At 39.5% G+C, this 23,512-nt stretch overlaps 5 protein-coding genes across 8 annotated transcripts; 3 read left to right on the top strand and 2 right to left on the bottom strand.

The window, feature by feature from the left end:
• Positions 1–68: 68 nt before the first annotated feature.
• On the top strand, positions 69–8,130 carry ddi2 (DNA-damage inducible protein 2). The gene is made up of 9 exons (XM_039689364.2): positions 69–449; positions 1,038–1,164; positions 1,250–1,549; positions 1,631–1,757; positions 1,866–1,993; positions 2,868–2,996; positions 3,099–3,202; positions 3,634–3,826; positions 5,454–8,130. Exons 1-9 carry the CDS (start codon positions 312–314, stop codon positions 6,998–7,000), a joined length of 2,793 nt encoding a protein of 930 aa, XP_039545298.1. The 5' UTR covers positions 69–311; the 3' UTR covers positions 7,001–8,130.
• A 478-nt stretch (positions 8,131–8,608) lies between these two features.
• Positions 8,609–13,249, top strand: LOC120491491 (rho guanine nucleotide exchange factor 5). The gene is made up of 12 exons (XM_039689380.2): positions 8,609–8,876; positions 9,170–9,325; positions 9,445–9,521; positions 9,803–10,059; positions 10,174–10,334; positions 10,956–11,108; positions 11,214–11,343; positions 11,443–11,517; positions 11,781–11,873; positions 11,951–12,105; positions 12,192–12,353; positions 13,045–13,249. The coding sequence occupies exons 1-12, from the start codon at positions 8,737–8,739 to the stop codon at positions 13,085–13,087; spliced, it is 1,602 nt and encodes a 533-aa protein (XP_039545314.2). The 5' UTR covers positions 8,609–8,736; the 3' UTR covers positions 13,088–13,249.
• tomm6 (translocase of outer mitochondrial membrane 6 homolog (yeast)) lies at positions 13,240–13,985 on the bottom strand. Of its 3 annotated transcripts, none has more exons than XM_089134301.1 (3): positions 13,766–13,985; positions 13,503–13,627; positions 13,240–13,397 (listed from the first exon to the last, which is right to left on the bottom strand). In XM_089134301.1, exons 1-2 carry the CDS (start codon positions 13,858–13,860, stop codon positions 13,531–13,533), a joined length of 192 nt encoding a protein of 63 aa, XP_088990427.1. In that variant the 5' UTR covers positions 13,861–13,985; the 3' UTR covers positions 13,240–13,397; positions 13,503–13,530. The 3 variants fall into 3 exon arrangements, with proteins under 3 accessions (XP_088990427.1, XP_088990428.1, XP_088990426.1); XM_089134302.1 differs by having other exon boundaries at positions 13,240–13,396; positions 13,497–13,627; XM_089134300.1 differs by having other exon boundaries at positions 13,506–13,627; positions 13,766–13,984.
• An 88-nt stretch (positions 13,986–14,073) lies between these two features.
• uqcc2 (ubiquinol-cytochrome c reductase complex assembly factor 2) lies at positions 14,074–15,819 on the top strand. Its single transcript, XM_039689400.2, has 4 exons — positions 14,074–14,261; positions 14,568–14,642; positions 14,858–14,927; positions 15,446–15,819. The coding sequence occupies exons 1-4, from the start codon at positions 14,124–14,126 to the stop codon at positions 15,550–15,552; spliced, it is 390 nt and encodes a 129-aa protein (XP_039545334.1). The 5' UTR covers positions 14,074–14,123; the 3' UTR covers positions 15,553–15,819.
• A 588-nt stretch (positions 15,820–16,407) lies between these two features.
• On the bottom strand, positions 16,408–18,301 carry tspo (translocator protein). 2 transcript variants are annotated; one of them, XM_039689397.2, is made up of 4 exons: positions 18,096–18,301; positions 17,348–17,521; positions 17,055–17,193; positions 16,408–16,894 (listed from the first exon to the last, which is right to left on the bottom strand). In XM_039689397.2, the coding sequence occupies exons 2-4, from the start codon at positions 17,518–17,520 to the stop codon at positions 16,718–16,720; spliced, it is 489 nt and encodes a 162-aa protein (XP_039545331.1). In that variant the 5' UTR covers position 17,521; positions 18,096–18,301; the 3' UTR covers positions 16,408–16,717. The 2 variants fall into 2 exon arrangements, with proteins under 2 accessions (XP_039545331.1, XP_039545332.1); XM_039689398.2 differs by having other exon boundaries at positions 17,348–17,534.
• Between the last annotated feature and the right edge of the window lie 5,211 nt (positions 18,302–23,512).

Below are 23,512 nucleotides of genomic sequence, written 5' to 3' on the forward strand. Positions count from 1 at the left end.
ATAGACAGAGAAGACAACATACATTCTTTGTTGTTTCTGACTTCCTGTCTCAGTAAGCTAGCTACGACACACGTAATCGGTTTACGGCAGTGGCTAGAGAGCTGTGTGAAAAGGAAGTGAACGAATTCTTTATGAGCGAATTGTGTTGGCTTGTTCAGATGTTTCTCCATATGCTTAACTTTTTCAAAACTAGATTTTACACAACGTTTTAACAGGACAGACGTCGTCACGTTTTCTGTAGCAAAACCCAGAAATAACGGCAGTTTCTGACAGCGAGAGAGAAGCAGTAACCGGGTCTGACCCCGTGCGCAATGCTGCTCACCGTGTTTTGTGCACCGAGAGACCGCTCGGAAACCACTTTCGCTCTGGAAGTGTCCCCGGAGCTTGAACTCAGGGATTTTTTGGCTCTTTGCGAACTTGAATCGGGAATACCAGCCGGAGAGATTCAGGTAAACATCTTCCAAAAGTGTTGCAACAGTTAGTTAGCTACTATGCTAAGCGACCTGACTAAACAAATTAGTGCCAGGTCCATGCTATTAATAGCATACTGAGCCTATGTCAACACATCCAGAAAAAAAAAAAAAATCTGGAAAGATTAACAGACCATAGTGGCGCTAATGACGAATATCTAGCAAAGCTTAACTTAACTATTTCAAGGAAACGTATTTTGGTCGGTGAAGATTAATCCTGTCAGGGAACCAGACTTCTGTGCTGTTAAAACACATAACACGGACGAGTCTTTATTTGACATGGGTGTGTTGTGTTGGGTAACATGGGGTAGCAGATAAATCTTTCGATTTGAAAAGTGAAAGGGAAACTTTGCTTGTAACTTGCTCCCATTAAATGGTGCATGAACTGAAACTGTAGCTAACCCGTTTGTTAAAAAACTTTAAAAACTAAGTAATTTATTTCTGTGAGGTTGGCATTTTTAAGAATTATTTTGAAATGTACAGTGATTTAATAGATTTTTTTTGACAAAAAGAGGATGTGCTGTGTTTTAACATATTGGATAAAATTACGCAACCTTTGCTCTCTAGATCTCATACGCAGAGCAACCGTTACAAGATCCCACCCGAGCCCTAGGGAACTATGGGCTGAAGGATGGAGATGTGCTAGTGTTAAGACAAGCAGAGAGGTTATTAGGACAACAACCCTCAGTTCCAGGTAAACTAGCATAACTAGATCTGCTTTTTAATGGCTTTATGTGAGCTTGTCATGGCATTACTCATAATTAATCTTAATGTCTTAGGTCTGCCTCGCATCGATTTCAGTTCCATTGCTGTTCCTGGGACGTCCTCAGGCCAAAACAGACAGCACCATCCCCAGCGCCCCAGTGCCACCCAATCACGGCCGCCCCAAGCCACCACTCCAGGATCAGGCGCAGGATCAGGCTCTGGCTCTGGCTCAGTTTCTGGCTCAGCCCTTTCTCCCCAGGGATTGGACAACCCCGCCTTGCTACGTGACATGTTGCTGGCAAATCCACATGAGCTTTCGTTGCTGAAGGAGCGAAACCCTCCACTTGCTGAGGCTCTACTGAGTGGAGACCTTGGTAAATAAAGATGATGGGACCTAAATGGATGATTGAATGTTTTATTCCCAGTGACAGAATAAGTGTTCTTCCCTTTTTCAGAGCGCTTCACCAAGGTGCTATTGGAGCAGCAACAGGACCGAGCGCGGAGAGAGCAGGAGAGAATCAAACTGCTGACTGCAGATCCTTTTGACTTGGATGCTCAGGCCAGGATTGAGGAAGAAATCAGGTAACAAATAAGGGGTGAGATTATATGCACAGCAAAAACATGGTCTATGGCACATGGATCATAAAAAAATTAAATAAAAGAATGCATGACATTATTTTACATTTCCAGACAGCACAACATTGAGGAGAATATGACAATTGCAATGGAAGAAGCACCTGAGAGTTTTGGCCAGGTGGTCATGCTGTACATCAACTGCAAAGTCAATGGACACCCAGTAAAGGCATTTGTTGACTCAGGTAGTCAATCGTATTTTAATATATCTTCTCAATAGGATATTGTTGAATGCATTGTTATATTTTGCTTAAAGTTGCAGTCTGCAGTTTTTCCTCTTTGTCGCCATCCCTGTTTGAAATTTGCAATTGCAGTCATTCACGAAATTATTAACATCACGTGAGTGCACAGCGACACGGCACAGCGCGGATGAACACAATGTTTGAGGAGAGTGTGAGGCTGTCAGTCACTGTGCCGGTGTGGATACTGGCATTTAGAATCACAGATTATTATTTTTGGAAGTATGACCAACATAATCATTTTGACCGAGAAATGTCATCTGAACTAGTAATTAAAATCCACTTTTGTTCTGACATTGCAATAAGCCACGCTGATTAAATCTAAAAATTGCTTATCACTGCATTGCGTGACTAAATCTCTTGTTTTCTCTGGTGATTGTCGTTTCAACCTTTCTGGATCCGCTGTCAAACTGATAAGTTTAATTATATCAAGTGCTGTGAGAAAAGGCTTTATGTGTACAGATGTGACGTAATGACGCAAAGACATGCTCGAATTTCCTGCAGAAATCCACCAGTACCACTGAACTTAAAAACATTAAAAGCTTACCGCTTTAAATCGAGTTAAGGCAAACGTAGTTTTGAACACCGGCTGGTTATGTATTTTCTCAAATATGTATTTTGGATAATTTTTAACCCAAAAAAAAGCTATGGACTGCAGCTTTAAAGTAATGTCTTCCTTAACATTATCTTATCTAAATCGTTCTTTGGGATCCTATATTCAGTGATGAGCTTCATTCATATACTTGTTTGGGGAATCCTTTTAACACTTGAGATTTATCCGTTATACATTATGTACTAATGTTTTCTAATCCTTCTTTAGGAGCTCAGATGACGATTATGAGCCAAGCATGTGCAGAGCGATGTAATATCATGCGTCTAGTGGACAGACGCTGGGCAGGCATTGCCAAAGGGGTTGGCACTCAAAAAATTATTGGCCGAGTTCATTTAAGTATGGCATTTATTTAGACCTGCTCCTTTAATATGCATATCCTCCAACACTTTCTTCTTATTATACTTATTATAATATATAAAATATGTATTTTACACCCAGCCCAGGTGCAGATCGAAGGAGATTTCCTGCCTTGCTCTTTCTCTATTTTGGAAGATCAGCCCATGGATATGCTGCTAGGCCTTGACATGCTGAAGAGACACCAGGTCTGCTAGGGAACTTTGATTCATAGCCAATAAAGTGATCTATTTCCAGTAATGGAATTTGTTTAACTTGCCATTAATGTTGCTTTAATGGATTGAAACTAACATGAGGATTTTCCCATATTCCATAGACGCATAGAGTTTAGCAAATGAGGTTACTTTGTCTGCATGCTATTGTCAGGCTGTGTACTCAGGAAAATATTTTATATCTCACTTAATCTTACAAATATAGCCTGAATAGCTTGTTAGCTATTTTTTTTTTCTATAATAGTATATAAATCATAATATTAATATTAAATATAATTTTATGTTAAGTTCTGTTTTAGAGTAGATCACCAGAAGAAGTATTTGTTTTCATTACTTGAGCTTGTAATGCCTGTCCTCTTCTACTTAGCGCCATTCTATTTCTTATAACTTGATTTTCTCCCATCCAGTGCTCCATAGATCTGAAGAAAAATGTTCTCCTGATTGGGACGACGGGTACAGAGACACGTTTTCTACCTGAGGCAGAGTTGCCCGAGTGTGCCCGGCTGGCATATGGACCAGAGGGACGAGAGGATACCCGGCCTGAGGAGATTGCAGATCAAGAACTGGCAGAGGCAATACAAAGATCTGTACAGGACAGCGGTGAGATGCATGATATGTAGACCAAGAGATTGCATGGCTAATAGGTTGGAATAAAAGCTAGATTTATGCTGCCTTAATGTGCTATCAGAAATGCCGTACTTCTCAAGTCGTGATTACGAGCTTGACGCATTCAACCGCTTTGTTGTCGGAAAGAACGGGAATCATGGAGGACGTCAGGTTTATTTTTACCTGTTTATTTGGAAAATCTTATCAAAGCCAAAATACTATTCAGCGTCCCATTCATTGACAAACATATAAACATTCACCGCGCTATCTTGTTTCAAAAATTTCTCGCCGTGTATAAGACACAATAAGCTTCAAATGAGTATTCATATATGTAATATGCACTATGTTAACAACAAGATAAGACTATTTAGTTGTTGTGTAAAAAACTAAAAAAGATTACCTGTCACAGCAGAAATTGTTCTCCCCACCCCTTGTTTAAAGTTTATGACCTGCCCAGCTCTGGAACTTTGGTATCCCAGTGGTAAATATGACTTGAGTCCAATTTTTTACTAGGAAACCTGTCTAATCTCTGTATTTAATTCCAATTACACACTAAGGCAGCATTCGATTTTAACACAAGGAATGAATAGTTATCGGGGGTTTATTGTTGAATTAAAAGTAATTTCCTTGTTTAGGAATCAGAAGAATTTTACAAAAAATTTTTTTGCAGTTTATTTATCTTGGTTGCAGTACAGAACCACTCACCCAGTTCACAAGGTGGTGTTCTTTTTTTTTTTTTAAGAAATCAATAGTTTTTGATTTTGCAAGGGCAATTAATCGAAAGGGAGAATTTCAAGCTGCTCTGTTGAACTTTCTATGCATCTAAGAATTCTGAAAAAAGTTCACAAAACTACCACAAAAATAGCACAACTGTTTTTAATATTGATGATGATAATAAAAATGTTTCTTTATCATCAAATCAGCAAATTAGAATGATTTCTTAAGGATCATGTTTAGTTTTTTTAATTGTTGTAATATTTAACAATATTGAGGAATACTGAGGAAACATGACTTTATGTTAGGACATTGGCTCTTCAGAATGTATTCTTCAGTTTTAACATGAAGAATGTCACTATATAGGATAAAAAATGTGCTTCTTATACTAGCAAACACTGTAATTCATGTTCATGTTGATGAAGTTCATGTTTACAGATTACCCTTGAATAATGTGAGTTGAACACCACCTTGTGTAGCTTATGTGATTGATAAGAGCATGCCTCTTTTCTCTCCTTTTCTCTGGATGTGTTTTTGCTAATTGTTTGCCTCTTATTGCATGAAATGTGTGGTGTTTGTGTGCCCTAACTATGAGCAGGACAGAACTGATGTCATGTGGACAGACAGCTGGAGAGGGCTCTACCTACCAGGTACTACAGTCACAAAGGGAATATTGAATTAGCCTAATACAATATTTGACCCAGTAAATATTAGACACAATATATACATTGGTACGCTTTGGAACGGCCTTCATTTTGTGAGTAATTTCTTGAAATAAGTTAAACTTTTCCTTTCTATGATGCTAACTGTTTTGCATGGTTTGCAGTGTTTGCTGAATTTGCTTGGTTTTATATCAACTATACTGTATATAGACTTACAAGTTCATCGGTTACTGTTTCTCTCTCAGATATTGAAGATGGAAATACTACCTCACCACAATCCCTGCCATTTAAACCTCTCAAGCAACCCACAACATCGTCAACCTCAAGTCATCCCCACAGTCTCACCCTAGATCGTTCCAAATCTGCCCCAGCCTCTATAAACCAGGGAGCGTCCCAAATTGAAATTCCCACATCGATTGAATCCTCTCCACTTCAGCCATTAAAAGTTGGTGAACCCTCTCCAGATCCCTCTGATGACACCTTCAGATCTCAGTCCCAAGGACTGGCCGATTCAACATCATCTTGCTTACAGACGGATACGGATGCAGATGCTCCCCTCCCAAGAACTCTTCCCTCTCAGGAACCATTCTCTAGTACTGTGCCCGAGGACAATAAAGTGACTGGCGACATCATTTCAGGAGATTCCGGCAGTGCGATGGACACGGTTTTGGGGAAGAATATCACTTTCTCTGGGACTGTAGCAGCAGAATCTCCCTTTATTCCTTTTAGCCCAGGCTCTCAGACTCTAACACTGGATCAGGAAATGGACATGGATGTTTCTTCCAATGCAAAACCAGAAACTGGCCATGACTTTCCTGATCAGTTCCAGAGAGACCAAGGTAGCGTGATTGAAGATGTTTCAGGGGCCCAACCACAGTGCATGCCTGTTCCAGATTTGAGCCTTGAACCCTGTCCTGCTGAACCAGCCACTACTTCTGTCAATTCAGACACTGAAAAGAGTGTAATACCCTGTGAAAGAGACCAGCCGGAGTTGGATAACATCCCTTCATTGGCTCAAGCTCTTAAGGAGCTCCATAATCTTCTGATGTCCAGCAGCTGGCCAACAGTTTCTGGAATGAATCCTCTTTCTGACCCTAATGCTACAACGTCAAGACAATGTGTTGATGAAGTGGACCAGGATCATGCTGCAAGAAACCAAGCCACTCTGAACCCAACTATTGACATATCCTCTAATACTGCCACAACAAAGGACAAGGAGGAAAGTGTTGCCAAAGCTGAATTTACTTCTCAATCAGCGAGGGATACTCTAGATGAACCGGGCAATCCAAGGCACACAGAGAACCAAGCGTCTACTCTGGTAGATCCCATAGTGGAACAAACGATTCAGCACCCTTATGCAGCTGAAAGAAATTGTGCCCTTGTTATTGAGGAAGGTTCTGGGCTGGTGACTGATTCTTCCCAGGGAGATCTTGAGCTCCCTGAGGGCCAGCAAGTGCAGGACATTGTGGACGAAAACCCCTCAGGCATTGACACATCAGCTGACCTGTCTCAGCAGCGCCCCCTTTCTGTTGCAGCTGGCATATCAACCAGTTCCAGTCAAGGGCCATCCCTACAAACTCAAGCGACTGAGGCGGATCCTCTTTTTCTTGGAGACTCCAACCAAATTGCACCACAGGCCTCGATTGGACAGTTTCCATTAGAGCACATTCAGAGGATCCAGGCATCAGGGTTCTCCGCTCGTGAAGCCGCTGAGGCACTGGAACAGGCTCAAGGAAGCGTGGAGCTTGCCTTATTGGTGCTGCTTGCAAGAAAGATCACTGTGCCCACTTAGACTCTAAATCAACTTTGTAGGGATGCCGTCAGTCAACATATGAGCCTTTTTCATCCTGTGGTTTTCCTTTAGCAGTCCTCATTGTCTTGTACTTGATGGTCTTATTCTGGCTCTTTACTTTGCCAGCATACATAATGTTTAAAAACAGATATGCGAGAAGCTGGCCATATTTCACTTTCAACAGAACGATAAAGTCTGTGCAGTCTTTTTAAAGTTTTGCATGTTGCCTCAATAGTTCGTAACAGATTGTTGATTTTATTGGTTTGGTTTGAATAAATTTGATAAACTGTCAGACAATTTACAGGAATATGAATAGTTTACATAATGTGGTGGGGATCTGTAATGAAATGAATGTGGCAGAAATAGACCTGTTTCCTATCTTTCAACACCTGCATGGTTTTAGATGTCAAAATTGATTTATGTGCCTGATGTTTACTGACATTACACAGAATCTTCTGGAGCATCTTACTAAATTTATTTTGTTTTAATATGATCAGAACAGATGGTAAACAGCAAAGCACCAATTTCAGTCCTTTTCCCAATTTGAATTGCTGATAATGTTCAAGCTGAGGTTTTCTCTTTAATAACCATTTTATTTGATAGTTGCCAATCCTGTATAACTTGACATGTTTTCTATAGGTTGCCTTTTGAAATTATATTGTAGATTTAAATACCATAACCTTTTGTGTTCATAGTCCATCCTTGAAGAATATTGTCAGTCTATTATCGGTAGTATTTCTTTTGATGAAATTCATGATGTTGTGGTTTTGTTTTATATTGTATTTTCCATTAAAATGAAATTGACAGGACAAAGTTGGTGCTGACAAAGTGTTCTACAGGAAGAGTAACCCCCCCCCCCCCCACCCCAATATGCCGTCAGGGCAGCAACCACTACATTTTGTTGGGATGTCTGTTTTATTCTCTTATTTGTTGTCCCTTGTCTAAACAGATTTTAGTGTAAAGTCCTGATGTGCCCTCTCCAGCTGTCTATGATCTTTTGTCATGTCTACCCTCTTGTTATTTTTGTAATCTCTGGGTCATATATCAATTGTGTTCATTCTATTTCAGAAACTCAGTTTCATCTTGTATACAGTTTAAAAACCAAATAAAAGGAAAAAGTGATTCTTATATTTCAAGTGTGAAGTTGTGTTTTTTTGTATGATTTGAGTGCAATAATTATTTGACAGAAATCATGACATTTGACAAAAAAAAAAAAAGACTAAGCATAATACTAGCATAAACTGCTTACATTTTACACACATTGATTCTCACATTGAAGTGTTTTGGTTAAATCTGACCTTAAAACCGTAATATAAATTAGAAAAGAAATTTTACTATTTTATTCAGAAAATAAAGCATGTTATTAGGAACATTAAGTTTTTATTTGCACTATTTCATTATAATGAGATGATCATGAAAATCTTGTTGTCATTATTTCATTAGCTGTCATGACACTGAGACACGGCATTACATTTTCTTTATTGTTTCTTTAGGTTCAGCCAATGATAAAGTAGGCTAATCTTATTCGCCCAATCAAACGCAGCAAAATTGGTTGTGGGAAATTGGACAGGTGAGGACACTCTTCTGAGTCAATTAGACCCAGACAGATCTTAATCCTGTGGTTTGGAAAGTACTCCAGTGGTGTATGAGTATCTGCGGGTAAAAGAGGTATTTTATTGCGAAGTTTAAATTCAAATTTAATACTACGCATAAAACTGTGAGAAACATTACCTTAAATGGCTCATGTCATGGAGAATGAGAGTATTTGGGCCGACAGAGATGATGTTGGCCTAACAGAAGATGCTCGTCCCGGGCTGGATGAACAACTCATAGGCCTATATGTGGAGGACTGTGAACCATCTGTTGAACTTTACTCGTATGTAATTAAAATGCATTTTTACTCTGAAGTACGTATGTTATACTATTGACGTCTTTCCATTGAGCGTATTTTCATTTCGCAATTTCAATTTGCACAAATTGAAGGGTAATGGAAACGCAACTTCTGTTGTTCTGATATGACCTAATATCATAATTATTCTTATCCTTACCTGATGTTTAGTTTTCTATTAGCTTCCTACCTCGCAATAATCTTTTTTTTAAAAGCTTCAGATGGTGCCAGGATGGTGTTTAATTTTTTAGCTCTTTTTCATTTTGATCTCTTTTCCTTAGTGCATCTCAAGGGTTGTCTGAAGCTCTTAGATCTATTGGAACCTCACAGTTAAGGAACTTAATGGGGTTTTCTCTGCCCATTTCATCCCTTTTTTCTTCGAAGAGCTCCAATCTTGAATCATCTGACATGAACTGTGAGGAGGATGAGGTGAAAAGGTAACAAACTAAATGATAATTCAGGCATCGAGTATTAACAAACTGTCGATTTCTGTCTTTACATCCGCCTTTGCTCAAAACCAAAGCAATTAAGCATTTAAGCATTCTTCTCATTTCAGGGCAGATGCAACTGAAGTCAATGCACAACAAGAGGAAACGTATGTTGCCAAGTTTGAATCCAAGTACATCAACAGTTGTAAGTTTATTGATGAATCTTGCAAAAACTGTCAACCAGATGCTGTAGCTGGGTCTCATTTCATCCAAACATCAAAAAACACACACACAAAAATATTTTGCTTAAAGAAAAGTTGTAAGATTTTCACTTTACTGTAATGAGTGTATGAGAATGGATGGTTGGGGTCATGTAAAACAAAAAACAAAAACATTTTTGTTACACAATATGATATGAATTTATTTACCAAATACAGATGGTAGCACCAAATATTGCTTTCATATGTTCCAATTTTGTTTTCCTAGCTGTCCCTTTATATCAGGAGTATTGGATGAAGTCTGTGAAGAAGGATTTACACCGAGCACAGGCACAGCACGCAGGACTTTCAGAATTGGTGTCATCGGTGCGTCTTCATGGTCTGAAAACTCCTCCTCCTTTAAGCCCAACCTCTGTGTTGAGTCCACCAGGACTACATGCTAAGCCATACGCTCTGTGGCAGGAGTTACCACAAGTTGAGTCTCTGCTGAAGTCCCTCAGTGCGCAGGAGATCCAGCTTCAGGAGGTGTATATTGCAGGATACCTACAAGACTGCTGCATGCTTGTGAAATGTGACCTTGGTCTGATGTCTACTGTAAAGTTACACTACTCATCCCTCTGTTTTGTGATTTCGGGTTAGGCCATGTTTGAGCTGATTGTGTCTGAGGCCTCGTATCAGAAGAGTCTGGTGGTAGCTCTGAATGTGTATCAGTGCTCAGCAGAACTTAAACAGATCCTCTCCCGTGTGCAGCATCATGTTCTGTTCTCCAACCTAAAGGACGTCTGCCGAGTCAGTCAACGGTGAGAATACATGCTTGGATATACAATACAATTATGTATATGAAAGATACATTATGCTTTCTTCACTTGATCTCACTGATTGCCAAAATATGAATTTCTAAATATCTAATGATAAAAAATTACAAGTATTATGTGAAAATGTTTATTTAATAGTATATTAATCTAACGATTTACATGCACTACCATTAAAAGTTTTTTTTTTTTATTAATACTTTTATTCAGCAAGGCTATATTAAATTGGTTTAAAGTGACAGCAAATACATTTTATAATGTTACAAAAGGTTTCTATTTCAAATTTCTGTTCTTTTAAACTTTCTATTCAATGGAAAAACCCTAAATTCAAAGCAGGTTTCCACAAAACTATTAAGCAGCATAACTGTTTTCAAAATTAATGATAATTACAATTTTAAATTGTAATATTATTTCACAGTATTGTTTTTGCTGTATTTGTAATATAATGGCTGCTGAAAATTCTGATTTGCCATCACATTTTTTTTTTAATTTAAAATGGGGAAATACTTTGCCCTTTTTTCTTTTTTTTTTCACTGTGTTTGATCAAATGCAGCCTTGTGTGTATATATAAAATCATAATGCAATATTATATTATTTGGGTTTATTTAGGATTCTGCAGGACCTGGAGTCCCATCTCAGGCAGGATGTGGTGATGTCACGGGTTGGTGATATTGTTTTAAATCACCAGCGAGACTTCCAACAAGTCTATGTGCCGTATATCACCAACATGATGTACCAGGAGGCCATCATCACTCAGCTGCTGTTTGTTCCATTTTTATGTTTATTCCATATTGAACACATCATTCAATTTAATCTTATAGCTTTGGTATGGTTTTGTTCTAATTACCATTTTTCACTTCCCACCAGGCAGAGCAACAGGAAATTTGCATTGATCCTGAAGAAACTAGAGAAAGATCCACAGTGCCAGAGACAGACGCTCAAATCTTTCTTGATTCTTCCTTTTCAGAGGATCACACGGATGACACTCTTACTTGAGGTTGGCTTTCCTTTTATACAAGCCAGGAAGTGTTGACTCTTCAGAGAAAATACTATTAACATCTTTTTGTGAACATGAATTGTTTGTGTTTTGTTTTAGAACATTCTCAAGCGAACTAAAGGTGTTTATCTTAACGTCTCTAATTTGACTGAAGCCATTAAAGCTGTACGTAAGGTAGGCTGTCATGCTTTGCTTTCAAAATCATAAATGCCCCTGATATCTTTATATACAAATTATCTTGGATATCAACATTAGATGCTGTATGGAAACCTGTTTCTGCCACAACATTAAAAAAATTATATGAAACAATTGTGCAAGTCACAATTACCTTTTTCCTTTTTTATTCCATGGCAAAAACAAGCTTTCATAATTAGATGCAATTCATCTGTTACTTTATAAATGAATGCATTTGTAATTTCATAAATCTGTTTGTGTAGATAGTGGAGGAGTGTGACAGAAGTGTCGAACAAATGAAGAGGACAGAGCTGCTTGTTTGTCTGGACAAGTTAGTGGATTTTGGAAATGTCAAGGTATAAAATCTTAACGTACATGTAATTTGTTTTTTCTGCTGTTATCTTTAAACCTGTTTTCTTCTGTTCTCTATCAGTCCATTCCATTAATCAAGAGAGGGCGTCATTTGATTCAAGAGGGAACTTTGAAGCAACTAAAAATTGTTGGTGGCGATAACAAAGTCTCTGTAGTCTCTCACAAAGATGTATACATTCATCTCTTCAATGATCTTTTGCTCCTGTCTGTTAGAAGGTATGATCTGGTGAAATGTTTTTGTAAGCTTGTTTTATGTTAAAGTTTTGATAGCCAATGTTATTGTTATTTTACACTCCACTCAGTGGACCCAGGTTTGTTGTGCAGGACCATGCACTATTTCCTGATAATGTGCGTGTTGAGGAAATCAAAACAATTTTGGGACTACCTGCTGAGTCCCTCCTGCTCCATCTGCCTAAGAACCACAACAGGTCTTCCAGCGTCCTCATATTGGCTGCACACACACGGTAACTTTCACTATACAATATGTAATCCATTGCCAAGACTACAAGTATGGGGGTTGGACGGTGAAACTGAAATTCCTGGTTTTAGATGAAGAAAATAATTGATTAATATGGTGTAGGGCCTCCTTTTTCTGCCAAAATTCAATTCGTCTTGGGAATGCCAGAGACAAGTCCTTAACAGTGGCCTGAGGGATTTTGAGCCATTCTTCCAGATTAGTGGCCATGTCACTATTTGATGCTGGTGAATTAAATTATTTTTTGGAATAGGAATATTTGACTCCCAAGTGGCTCAAAGTATTTTGATTCAGGTTGGTACCTAAACATCCTTTTCATACAGCTTCCTCTTGCATCAACAGTTACTCCTGTTGATGCGAGATGTGGTTTGTCCTAGGTGGTGATATGCTGACATTACCCTGTATGCCATAGCTTTCAATGCACTACAAAGACTTGCTGTCCTGGTCACAGATGAGCCAGCAAGATGCACAACAACCATTTGAGTTCCTCTATTGAACTATACGTCTAATTCACACTCTGCTCTTACTGGTAGAATGTAAAATCAGTGAAGATATAGACGTGAAACCTCAAACACAGTTTCTTTGTCCAACCCCTATGTTTGTGTTCTTGAGCACTTTTTCTTGTGACATAATTCTTGTGTAAGGTAATATCTAAAACAGTAATACTTGTGTCTCCTCAGGTCAGAAAAAGAGACCTGGATCAAAGTTCTGTCTTCAAAATAAGGGATTGCAAGTGTGGAAATGTTACATAAAAGGGTATCAAACTATGCATTAAGTGCTTTAAAATATAAATTTTATTGGATTTTTTAAATTTTCTTGAATATTGTTCCAAAATTATGTATATTTGATGTATTCATGAATAAACTGCTGTAGGCAACTGTTCAACGTGAGCTTTATTTCAACAAAACACAGAAAATACACAAGAAATCTTCAATTGTAATCATCCAGTTGCTGGGATTTATTCCCTTAAGTGTCGAATGGGCTTGTTCAACAAGACCCACTGTAGAAAATGTTCTTCCATTTCAACACCACCTATTTTGAGAAGAGAAAATCAAGGAGTTAAGTCTCGGATATGTTTTGGAAAGGTGGAACAATGCTTTCAAGTTGTTTTTTGCTGTTTCACCTAAAATACCTTTTTTTTTTTTTTTGTAGTTGTTGATCGGGAGCTACGTAATTGGCTGAGGAGACATTAGGTCGAAATCTGAGAGGTTTCTTGCGACCCAAACACCCGCAGCAAATAAACCCAGGTTTACAAGGAGATTCCTGTAACAATGAAACAAGTGGGATCACTACAGATGCTGGCAGGATATTTAAAAGAATACATTTGAACATTACTTCGGCTATAGGAGTTGAACGGTAACATTACTGTTTGTCACATCATTTACAACAATAATAACAAACCTTCTAAAGTCATTTCTGTCCGCTGCAAAATGGCAAGCTGTGCTTATCCAGCCCATGACGCCGCCCGATTTCCCATCGGCTTTCTTTCCGCTCATTTTATTCGGTGCTAAATGATTCTTTTAGTATTAGCCGAGCAGAGGGTCTTTGAAATTACCTTGAGATTTCTACGGCAAACCACGAGGTTAACAGGATGGACTACGGAATCTCAACTGGGACAAACCGTATTTAGAGACGGGCAATTTGTTCTATATGGCATCAATTTTGAAACGCCATTTTATTTGACCCTCCGCGGCTTACAGTTTTCAACACAGTAGTGCAGTGGTGAAACACCACCACCTACAACTCCTGTACGTAAAACATGTCTGCCACCAGATACCGTCGATTTCTAAAGCTATGCGAGGAATGGCCAAAGGACGAATCAAAAAAAGGGCGAGATTTAGGAACATTTTTACGCCAAAGAGTCGCTAGTGCTTTCCGAGAAGGCGAAAATACACAGGTACGTTAGGGGATTTACTAAGTGAATTACTGCACTATTTACCCTTGTTGCAGACCTTGCCAGTTTCAAGACAAGTCAAATGTCATCTTTCATAATATGCGCAGAGGTATTCTCGCGTCCATTAACTGTTAGACAGTCGCTAACATGTTATTTAGGATATGTTAGATGAGTTCTTTCTGTAAAATGTTCCTGAATGTTTATTTTCTCTAGCTCGTATGTTTTTTTCTTGTAAAAAAAAAATACTGTTTAAACTACAATAGAAATATCTTATACCAACATTGCCTATGTTGTCTTGTTTCAATTTAGATTTCAGACCCAGAGAAATGTGATCAGCTGTATGAAAGTCTGGCCCGCATCAACAGTAATGTGTACAAAGAAAAGGTGAGTGGAATTTCTTAAAAGATTTTCTAGATCCAAGTTTATATTTACATAATCAGATTTAATCTATTTTAATTATTATTATAGCTGTGGAGACTGCAATATGTATTGTCCCATCTTTCCTCACATTTTTTGTAGAATGTCTTTCATTTAGTTGATTTGATTGACACAAACCTTAGTTTGACAACATCATAATATGTTTGTCTGTTTGTTTTCAGTTTCCACGAGCAAAAGATACAAGTTTTACAGGCGTGACAGTGGAAGAGTGCCGAATACTATTGGCAACAGGTGAGAATGTAAACTTAATCCTATGATGGTAAAGTTGATTTTTCTGCATCATTACTCCAGTCTTTCTTCAGTGTCACCTGATCCTCCAGAAATTATCTTTAAAACAGTGGATTCTTTAGGAAGTCAATGTAAAAGTCTTTAATGTCACTTGACTTTTAATTAATTTAATGTGTCCATATTGTTAAAAAAATCTTACTGACCCCAAACTTTTGAGTAGTGTGTATATACAGATTTCTTTAAATCTTAAATGTAAAGTACTAGTCTGTTTTGACATTCAGTGTCATGTAGCATCTCATAATCTAGTGAAGAGACAACAATGTAGTATATTTATATATATTAGTTAGGGAGGAAACATTTTGTTATTGTTGCATTGTATTGTGAATTTTCACTATGAGAGCAGGTTGTATGTCACCTTTACATTTTATGTAAAATTGATGGTTCATTAGCTGTCATTTTTATGTGTACTAGAATTTAAAAGGTAATTTGTATTACTAGCTTGTTTATTTTGTCTTTTGAAGGAAACATGCAGCAAGCAGATGAGGTAAAGAAGGGATTGTGGAAGACACTAACAGAGCGCTTCTCCTCTAAACCTGAAGATGGACCCCCTGAAAAAACTGAAAAATAATCATCATACTGTACAGATTTTCTTTGCACCTATTCAAATAAAACAAGGAGTGTATTTAAATCTTCACTTCTAACAACTGTAGCTCTCTTCATGTTGATGGAACATGGAAGTAAACAGACGGATGGTTTATTTGGAGAGCTTTATTAAAGTTAGAGAAATGTGATCATTCAGGAAAAACAACATTCAGTTTCATAGATTATTACTTGCGTATTATTTCTCTTGAATCCATAATGCAAATAAATATTTTTTGTATTTACTGTGAAACAACCCAGTATGTTTTATGATTCCACTGGATAAAAGCCATGTTGAATTATGTACATTCTTTAAAGTTTAACTTAAACTTAAGACTATGTTTTGTTTTTTGTTTTTCTAGATGGTTGAATCCTGTTTTGCATACGTAGTTATGGGGGGTTAAGGGAGGTTCACTCAAAAAAAAGAAAAGAAAAAAAAAATCAGAAGTCAGTCTTTCTTTATTACTTCTCTTAACATAATTTGGGGTTATATATTTATTCCTTAAAATCTAAAGTAAAACTGTAATTTCCATTTTAACAAGCCAGCATCATTTAATGTGAATTTGTAAATTGTGAACAAAATTTGTGCAATTTGTAATTTAGGATTAGGATAAAATTACAGCAGTTTACTAATAGAAAGTTGCACGTATAAGTGAAATAACAAAGTGGATTGCACACTGGGGAATTTTCTGGCAGATAGTGATAAAATGGTCCACCACGCCATGGGAAAATATGTTCATAAAAGATAGATGATAAAAACCAACCCTGCCTGACCACCACCCTGTGCCCAGACCTTGGTGTTTGAAATGAAATCGATGCTGTAACTGAATTTCCTTTCACGAAGCAGAGTTGTTAAAACATTTTTTTATTTATAAAAATAGGCAAGACAAACAAACATTTTAATTTGGAAGAACCTATAAACTGATCTGTGTAAAATGCTGAACTTAAGTGAAAAAAATTTGGAAGCATTAGAACATTCTCATTTTATAGCCTTTCCTGCGCTTATAATTAAGACATGCCGACTTTTCTGATATTATAAACGAGAAAGTAAAGTTAAAAAATAAAAAAATTCATTATTAAATAGTAACTTCAAATGGCCAACAAGCAAAATAAAGTAGTTTTCTAGTCAGTCGTGTTAGTTTTTATTGCCTTCTTTAGTCGTCTTTCTTGGGATCTGGATTGTCTCTCCAAATGCAGTAGTTGAGGCAGGTAGCTAGGCAGAGCCAGGCCATGTATGGTACCATGAGCAGTGTTGCAGTGCGGCTGATGGGATACCAAGACACCATTGTGGCTGCCACTGTGCCACTCAGCATCACTATCTCAATCATCGCCTATATATGAAAAAGCAACAAAACAACTGTAGTATAGAGATTCAGTCAAGCATGTCTTAAAAAATCTGACACTATCTCATATGCAGAGAAACTGGTCCTAGATTTCCTTTAAAGTAGTTTAACTAAACAATATGATTTTTGAACCAGAGTAATGTCTCACCAGTTTAATTTTGTGTGCTCCAAAGAAGATGGGAGTCCAGGCCCAATTAAGTGCCAACTGCAACCCATAGAGCCCCAGTGGCACCACTGCATCCTGGCTGAAGCCTCCAAGCTCTTTCCACACAAGGTATGAACCGTACCTTAAAAAAAAAAAAAAAAAACATTACCACCATAATCACACCATCTGGAGGTTTCTTTAGTTACTTATTAACTTTTAAACTTGACTTCAACTTCCTTCAAAGCTTTTAAATGCATAACTGATAGAAACAATAAGTGGCCTCTGTTTGAACTTACCCCATGCCAGTGTAGAGAGTGGTCCACACCACTGGAAAGGCAGCATTAGGTGGCCTCCATGAGGGTTTATTGAGTGTGGTGTACCAGGTCTTGACCTCTTTCCGTGTGATGAGACCTCCAAATATCCCACCAACGTGTGGCAGGGCAGTCAAACTCAGCATAGGAATCCACATCCTTTCAATGCAAACTGGCAAATTAAGATTTCTAAGCAATTGCCTCTGTACATACACATAGTTTAGTCTAATTGCTCTGCACGTCCTTGTCTGTAAAACGAGTCTGACAGCTTATCTCCACAGCATGTGAGTCAGGAGGCCAACAGTAGCTTAGGGTAGTAAAATAAGGACACCAGCCTTCAAAATATGCAATCACACAACAAAGCTTGATGCAATATATATATATATATATATATATATATATATATATATATATATATAGTAATTAATATATAGTCCTGTCAAACATGAGGTAAATTTGGTTCATGCCAGGTCAGTTTGTCCTGCTATGGGAGCGACCCCACGCACGAAGCCTATGACTACTAAGTTACTGTGTCGAATATTAATATAGACATTCTTCTTTCATGCAAATTTAGCATGGCTTTGTCACAAAATGTCACGCGCTCGGCAGAACATGATTTCAAGCGCGCTACAGATGGAATTTTTTTTTTTTACATATTTAAACGCCCAACCGGAGTAAAGCAGTTGCGTGTTGAACTCATGGTTGTAATAAATAACAGCGCTGTTGTTTTTACCTGACAGGTCGAAGAGCTGCTCGATGTTATGCGAGGACGAGAGAAGTCTCGGTGGCCTTCTATGACCGGAATGATCTTGAAATCATGATATAACTTTGTGTGACACACAGTGGGCGTGCAAGAAGAAATATGCTTCTGCTCTCGTGTCGAAACAATGCTACTTGACCACTAGAGAGAGTCACATATCTGCCGCTCCCTCGTGTTGTGAAACAATCCCTCAGAAGAGTGCATACATAGACAGGGATGAGTGGTGTGTGTTCAAGAAGATCAACGCGGCGCGGCGCTGCGCTCAGTGCGCTGAATCAGATGGCAGTTTTTTTTTTTTTTTTCAAACCACTGTAGATACAAATGAAAATTAGCTTCTAATGTGTCGAATATCAAGCATAGATATCAAGTAGCCTGAAAGAGGTGCCAAATCAAAAACGACGACATTCGTCAATTAACACAGGCCGTCGCCGGGGGGGATGGGGGGGGGGCAGTGCCCCCCCAAATGACCCATTGTTTCCAGTAGCACCTCAATGCAGAACATGAGATCCACGGGGAGGAGTCGGATCACGATCCAAGGGGTGGAGATGGGTAGGATTAGGGTTGGGTTTAGGGATTAGGGGTGGGTTTAGGGATCAGGGGGCGGAGTTGGTTAGGTTTAGGTGTATGTAAGGTGGGAGGAGTTGGATCTGGATCCGACTCCTCCCCGTGGATTTCATGTTCCGCAGTGAGCACCATCTCATTGTTCCACCCACCGTTCAATCAGCTTGACACTACATGTTAATATTTATATTAGCAATTACCAATTAGAGATTATCATTTCTGCAGAACTTCTCACAGGAACGGTAAGCTCTACAATAAGAACATTATCTTCAGAAATGATTTAGAAATTCATTATTCAACGCATTATTACACAGAACGTAACTTGAAATATAATTGTTTTCATGAATGACTGTTAAAACATCCCAAAACAGCACCCAAACCTTGCAAAGACCTACGTTAATTATTCACATTCTGCAGCAGACCTTTCAATTTGTTATTTTTGTGTTAGTATTTTTATTTCTTCAAATTACAATATGCAGTTTATGTTTAAGGATAAAGAAATTATATAAACCATGCAATTTATTTAGTTAAGCATACAGTATTGTTTATACGTAATTCCTTTGCGCAGCTGTGCAGTGCATGAGATCCGAGAATCAAATTCTGGCGGTTTTGTAGGCCTACTGCAAAGCTTATGCTAAGAAGTGGTTTAAAGTTTCGTCGCTGACAAAGACGACTTTGACCAACAACAACGTGCTTGGAGACGACTCTGGAGCTAATGAGATGGTAGGAACATAGACAGTATAAGAAGGGTAGTGTGGTGATATTTGTACAAGTTGTGATAGACTGTTAGTTTAAGGGTCCAGGTTGCTGGGCAACGGGGGCGGGCTAAAAACGTCTGCGAGTTTCTGTTTTGTATACTGCGCATGTGAATAAAGGCAGACTGAGTTCATCATCAAGTTGACGTCTCAATATCATGACATGGTGTCAGAATTGAAAGATCTTCACGCACTCCTCTGATCTGCGAAGGAGAACGGAAGGAAAATGTCGAAGTTTAACGCACCGGAATCCTTTGATTTCGCACAGCCAGCAAGTTGGCCGGCGTGGAGGCAGCGCTTCGCGCGGTTCAGGATTGCAACGAAACTCGACAAGGAAGATGGTGATGTGCAGGTGAATTCATTAATTTATGCAATGGGCAAACAGGCAGAACCTATATTCAGCACGTTTACATTTACTGCTGAGGAGGAAAATCAGTACTACGATGCAGTAGTTAAAAAGTTTGATGACCATTTCGTGCCCAAACGCAATTTGATTCATGACCGCGCTTGTTTCCATAAAAGAAATCAACGAAGTGGTGAAAGCGTGGAAGCATTTGTCAGGAGTCTTTATGAGCTGGCAGAGTTTTGTGATTTTGGAGCCATTAAAGATGAGCAGATTCGCGATCGCATCGTGATTGGAATAGCGGATAGCGACGTGTCTGAGAAGCTGCAGTTAGAGCCAGATTTAACGCTCGAGAAGGCCATACAGATCGCTCGCCAGTCGGAATTGATTAAAATGCAAAGTGCTGATATGCGAAATGCATGCGATGTAAGTGAAGTGGGGCACAAGTTTAAGCACACAAAACAATTCAAGAAACATACGGGAGGTAAATACAGGAATTCTGATAAGAAACAAAGAGAAGACAGTGGCAATGTGGCCTGTTCAAGATGTGCACGTGTTCATGACCGCGGGGCTTGTCCCGCCTACGGGAAACGATGTCGCAAGTGTAATAAAACAGGTCATTTCGAGATTGCTTGTAAAACAAAGACTGTTAAAGAAGTGACCAGTGACGGATACGAAGTCGAATCAAACAACAGGTGGTTTCTGGGTTCTGTATCTGATAGTGCTAACGAGGACGAGTGGCATGTGAACCTTCCAATGAATGGTGCTACAGTAAAGTTCAAGATTGATACGGGTGCGGATATCACAGTTATGTCTGAGCAAACATTTCTGAACCTACCTAGTCGCCCACAACTTACTAAAGCACTGGCAGACATCAGGAGTCCGGGTGGCAAACTGGACTGTATTGGCAGATTTTTAGCCTGTACAGAACGAAATGGACAACAAGTCAAGTTTTGGACATATGTCGTTAAAGGTCCATATACTAATAATCTCCTTAGCCGTAAAACTGCCTGTGAAATGAAACTGGTGAGCAGGGTTGACTTCATTAATACTGAGGATGATGTTTTCGGAGACTTTGGACTTTTAAATTGTGAACCAATCAAAATTGAGCTCAGACACGACGCCAAACCATACAGCCTTTCTACCCCTCGTCGAGTTCCTTTTCCATTACTGCCAAAAGTGGAAGAAGAGTTGCAGCGGATGCTCCGGTCAGGGATCACAACAGAAGTGACGGAAGCGACAGACTGGTGTGCACCTATGGTACCGGTGGTGAAGAAGAACGGCAAAGTGAGAATTTGCGTCGATCTTAAGAGATTAAACGAAGCAGTAAAGCGTGAGAGATTTATTCTGCCCACTCTTGAGGACATCGCACCACAACTGTCTGGGGCATGTGTATTCTCTACGTTAGATGCTTCTAGTGGGTTTTGGCAGATACCATTGGACCCAAGCTGTAGGAAACTCACCACCTTCCTCACCCCAGTGGGCCGCTTCTGTTTTCAGAGACTACCCTTCGGAATCACTTCAGCTCCGGAGATATTTCAGAGAGAAATGAGCACTCTCCTTAAAGACCATGCCGGCACTGTAGTTGTGATGGACGATATATTGGTGTTCGGCAGAAATAAAGAGGAACATGATCAGAATCTCAAGGCAGTTTTAAAGACCATCAGAGATTCTGGTCTAAAGTTGAATAAAGATAAGTGCCACTTCGGAAAATCTGAGATCCAGTACTTTGGACATGTCATCGGAAAGGATGGAATCCGGATTGATACAAATAAAGTGAGGGCCATAACTGAGCTTCCCAGCCCAAAGAATGTGACTGAACTGCGACAGGTATTGGGGATGATTAATTACCTGGGCAAATTCGTTCCGGCTCTTTCGTCAATTCTTTATCCAATGACGGAGCTACTGAAAAGTGACACAGAATGGGTCTGGGGTGAGGCTCAGACACAGGCGTTCAAGAAGGTCAAAAGCTTGTTGACTACAGCTCCAGCACTAGCATTCTATGATGCCAACAGAACCACAGTGGTCAGTGCGGACGCAAGCAGCTATGGCCTTGGAGCTGCCCTGCTGCAGGAGCATGAGAACAGACTACGTCCTATAGCTTTCTGTTCAAGAACATTAACAGAGACAGAGCGACGCTACTCTCAAATCGAGAAAGAGTGCCTGGCTGGAGTGTGGGCATGTGAGCGGTTCTCTCGATACCTACAAGGCATGGATACATTCGAACTTCAGACTGACCATAAACCTCTTGTGCCCTTGATAAATGCATATGATATTGACAAAGCTCCCGTAAGATGTCAGCGACTACTAATGCGTCTGATGAGATTTAATGCCAAAGCAGTGCATGTGCCAGGCAAACAGCTCGTGGTGGCCGACACTCTGTCACGAAACCCATTGACACATCAGGGCGAGTCTGACACAGAGGATGACGTCAAGGCGTATGTACAGGCAGTACTGTCTACTATGCCTATAAGTGAAGACAGGTTAAGTGCCATACGGAAAGCCACGCTGGAGGATTTAGATCTTCAGTCAGTTCGGAAGTACATTCACCAAGGCTGGCCCAGTCAGATGTCTCAACTGTCACACTCACTCCACGAGTTTCACACTGTCAGAGCTCAACTCTCAGAGATTGGTGGACTTTTGTTGTATAAAGACAGAATAGTGATTCCAGACTCACAGAGACAAGAGGTGTTACAGCAGCTTCACACAGGCCATCAAGGTCTTACTAAATGTAGGGAAAGAGCTAACATGTCTGTATGGTGGCCTGGAATTGGCAAGAACATCACAAAAGTAGTCGAGACGTGTGAGTTTTGCCAAGTCAACAAGCCCACGCAAAAGAGAGAGCCTCTGATGGTCACCTCCCTTCCCAGGGGTCCATGGCAAAAGATTGCGGCTGATATCTGTGAACTCAATGGCAAGAAATACCTAATAGTCGTGGACTATTATTCTCGTGATATTGAGATAGCTCAACTACAAGCCATCACAAGCCAGCAGGTAATCACACATCTGAAAAACATGTTTGTTCGATGGGGGATCCCATATGAACTTGTGACAGACAATGCTACTCAATTCACAGCCACTGAGTTTGCAGAGTTTAAAGCGACATACAATTTCACTCACACTACTTCCAGTCCTCATTATCCGCAGGCTAACGGTGCCGCTGAAAGGAGTGTTGCTATTGCAAAGCGGATGCTCAGACAGCCAGATCCACAGCTGGCTCTGATGAGCTATCGTTCTACTCCCAGCAGTGCTACTGGACTGAGCCCAGCTCAACTTATGATTGGACGTCAGATCAGAACAACAGTTCCGATGCTACCAAAGAACCTGCTACCAAGTCCAATTGACTATGAACAAGTCAGACGGAAGGATAAACAAACCAAGCAGGCGTATCAGTACTTCTACAACCGGCGCTACTCAGCACGTAGTTTACCTGATTTGCATCAAGGACAAAGTGTCAAAGTCAAGTTGGATGGAGAAAAGGGATGGAAAACATCGGCGACAGTCGTCGCAAAAGCTCCCGAACCGAGGTCATACATTGTACGAACAAAGGAAGGTACAATCTCTCGTCGGAACCGGAGACATATCCAGAGTGTTCCGGAGATACCTGAAACACCTGAAAAACCTGATAGACAGATTGTACATGGGCACAGTGAAGTAACTGATGGACCCTCTCTCGAGACTGATTTATACACAAACTCTGAGAATGGGTCTAGTCCCAAACCACATACACC

The sequence above is a fragment of the Pimephales promelas genome, chromosome 8 (assembly GCF_988280905.1).
Source record: "Pimephales promelas chromosome 8, fPimPro1.hap1.1, whole genome shotgun sequence".
Classification (NCBI taxonomy): Eukaryota; Metazoa; Chordata; class Actinopteri; order Cypriniformes; family Leuciscidae; genus Pimephales; species Pimephales promelas.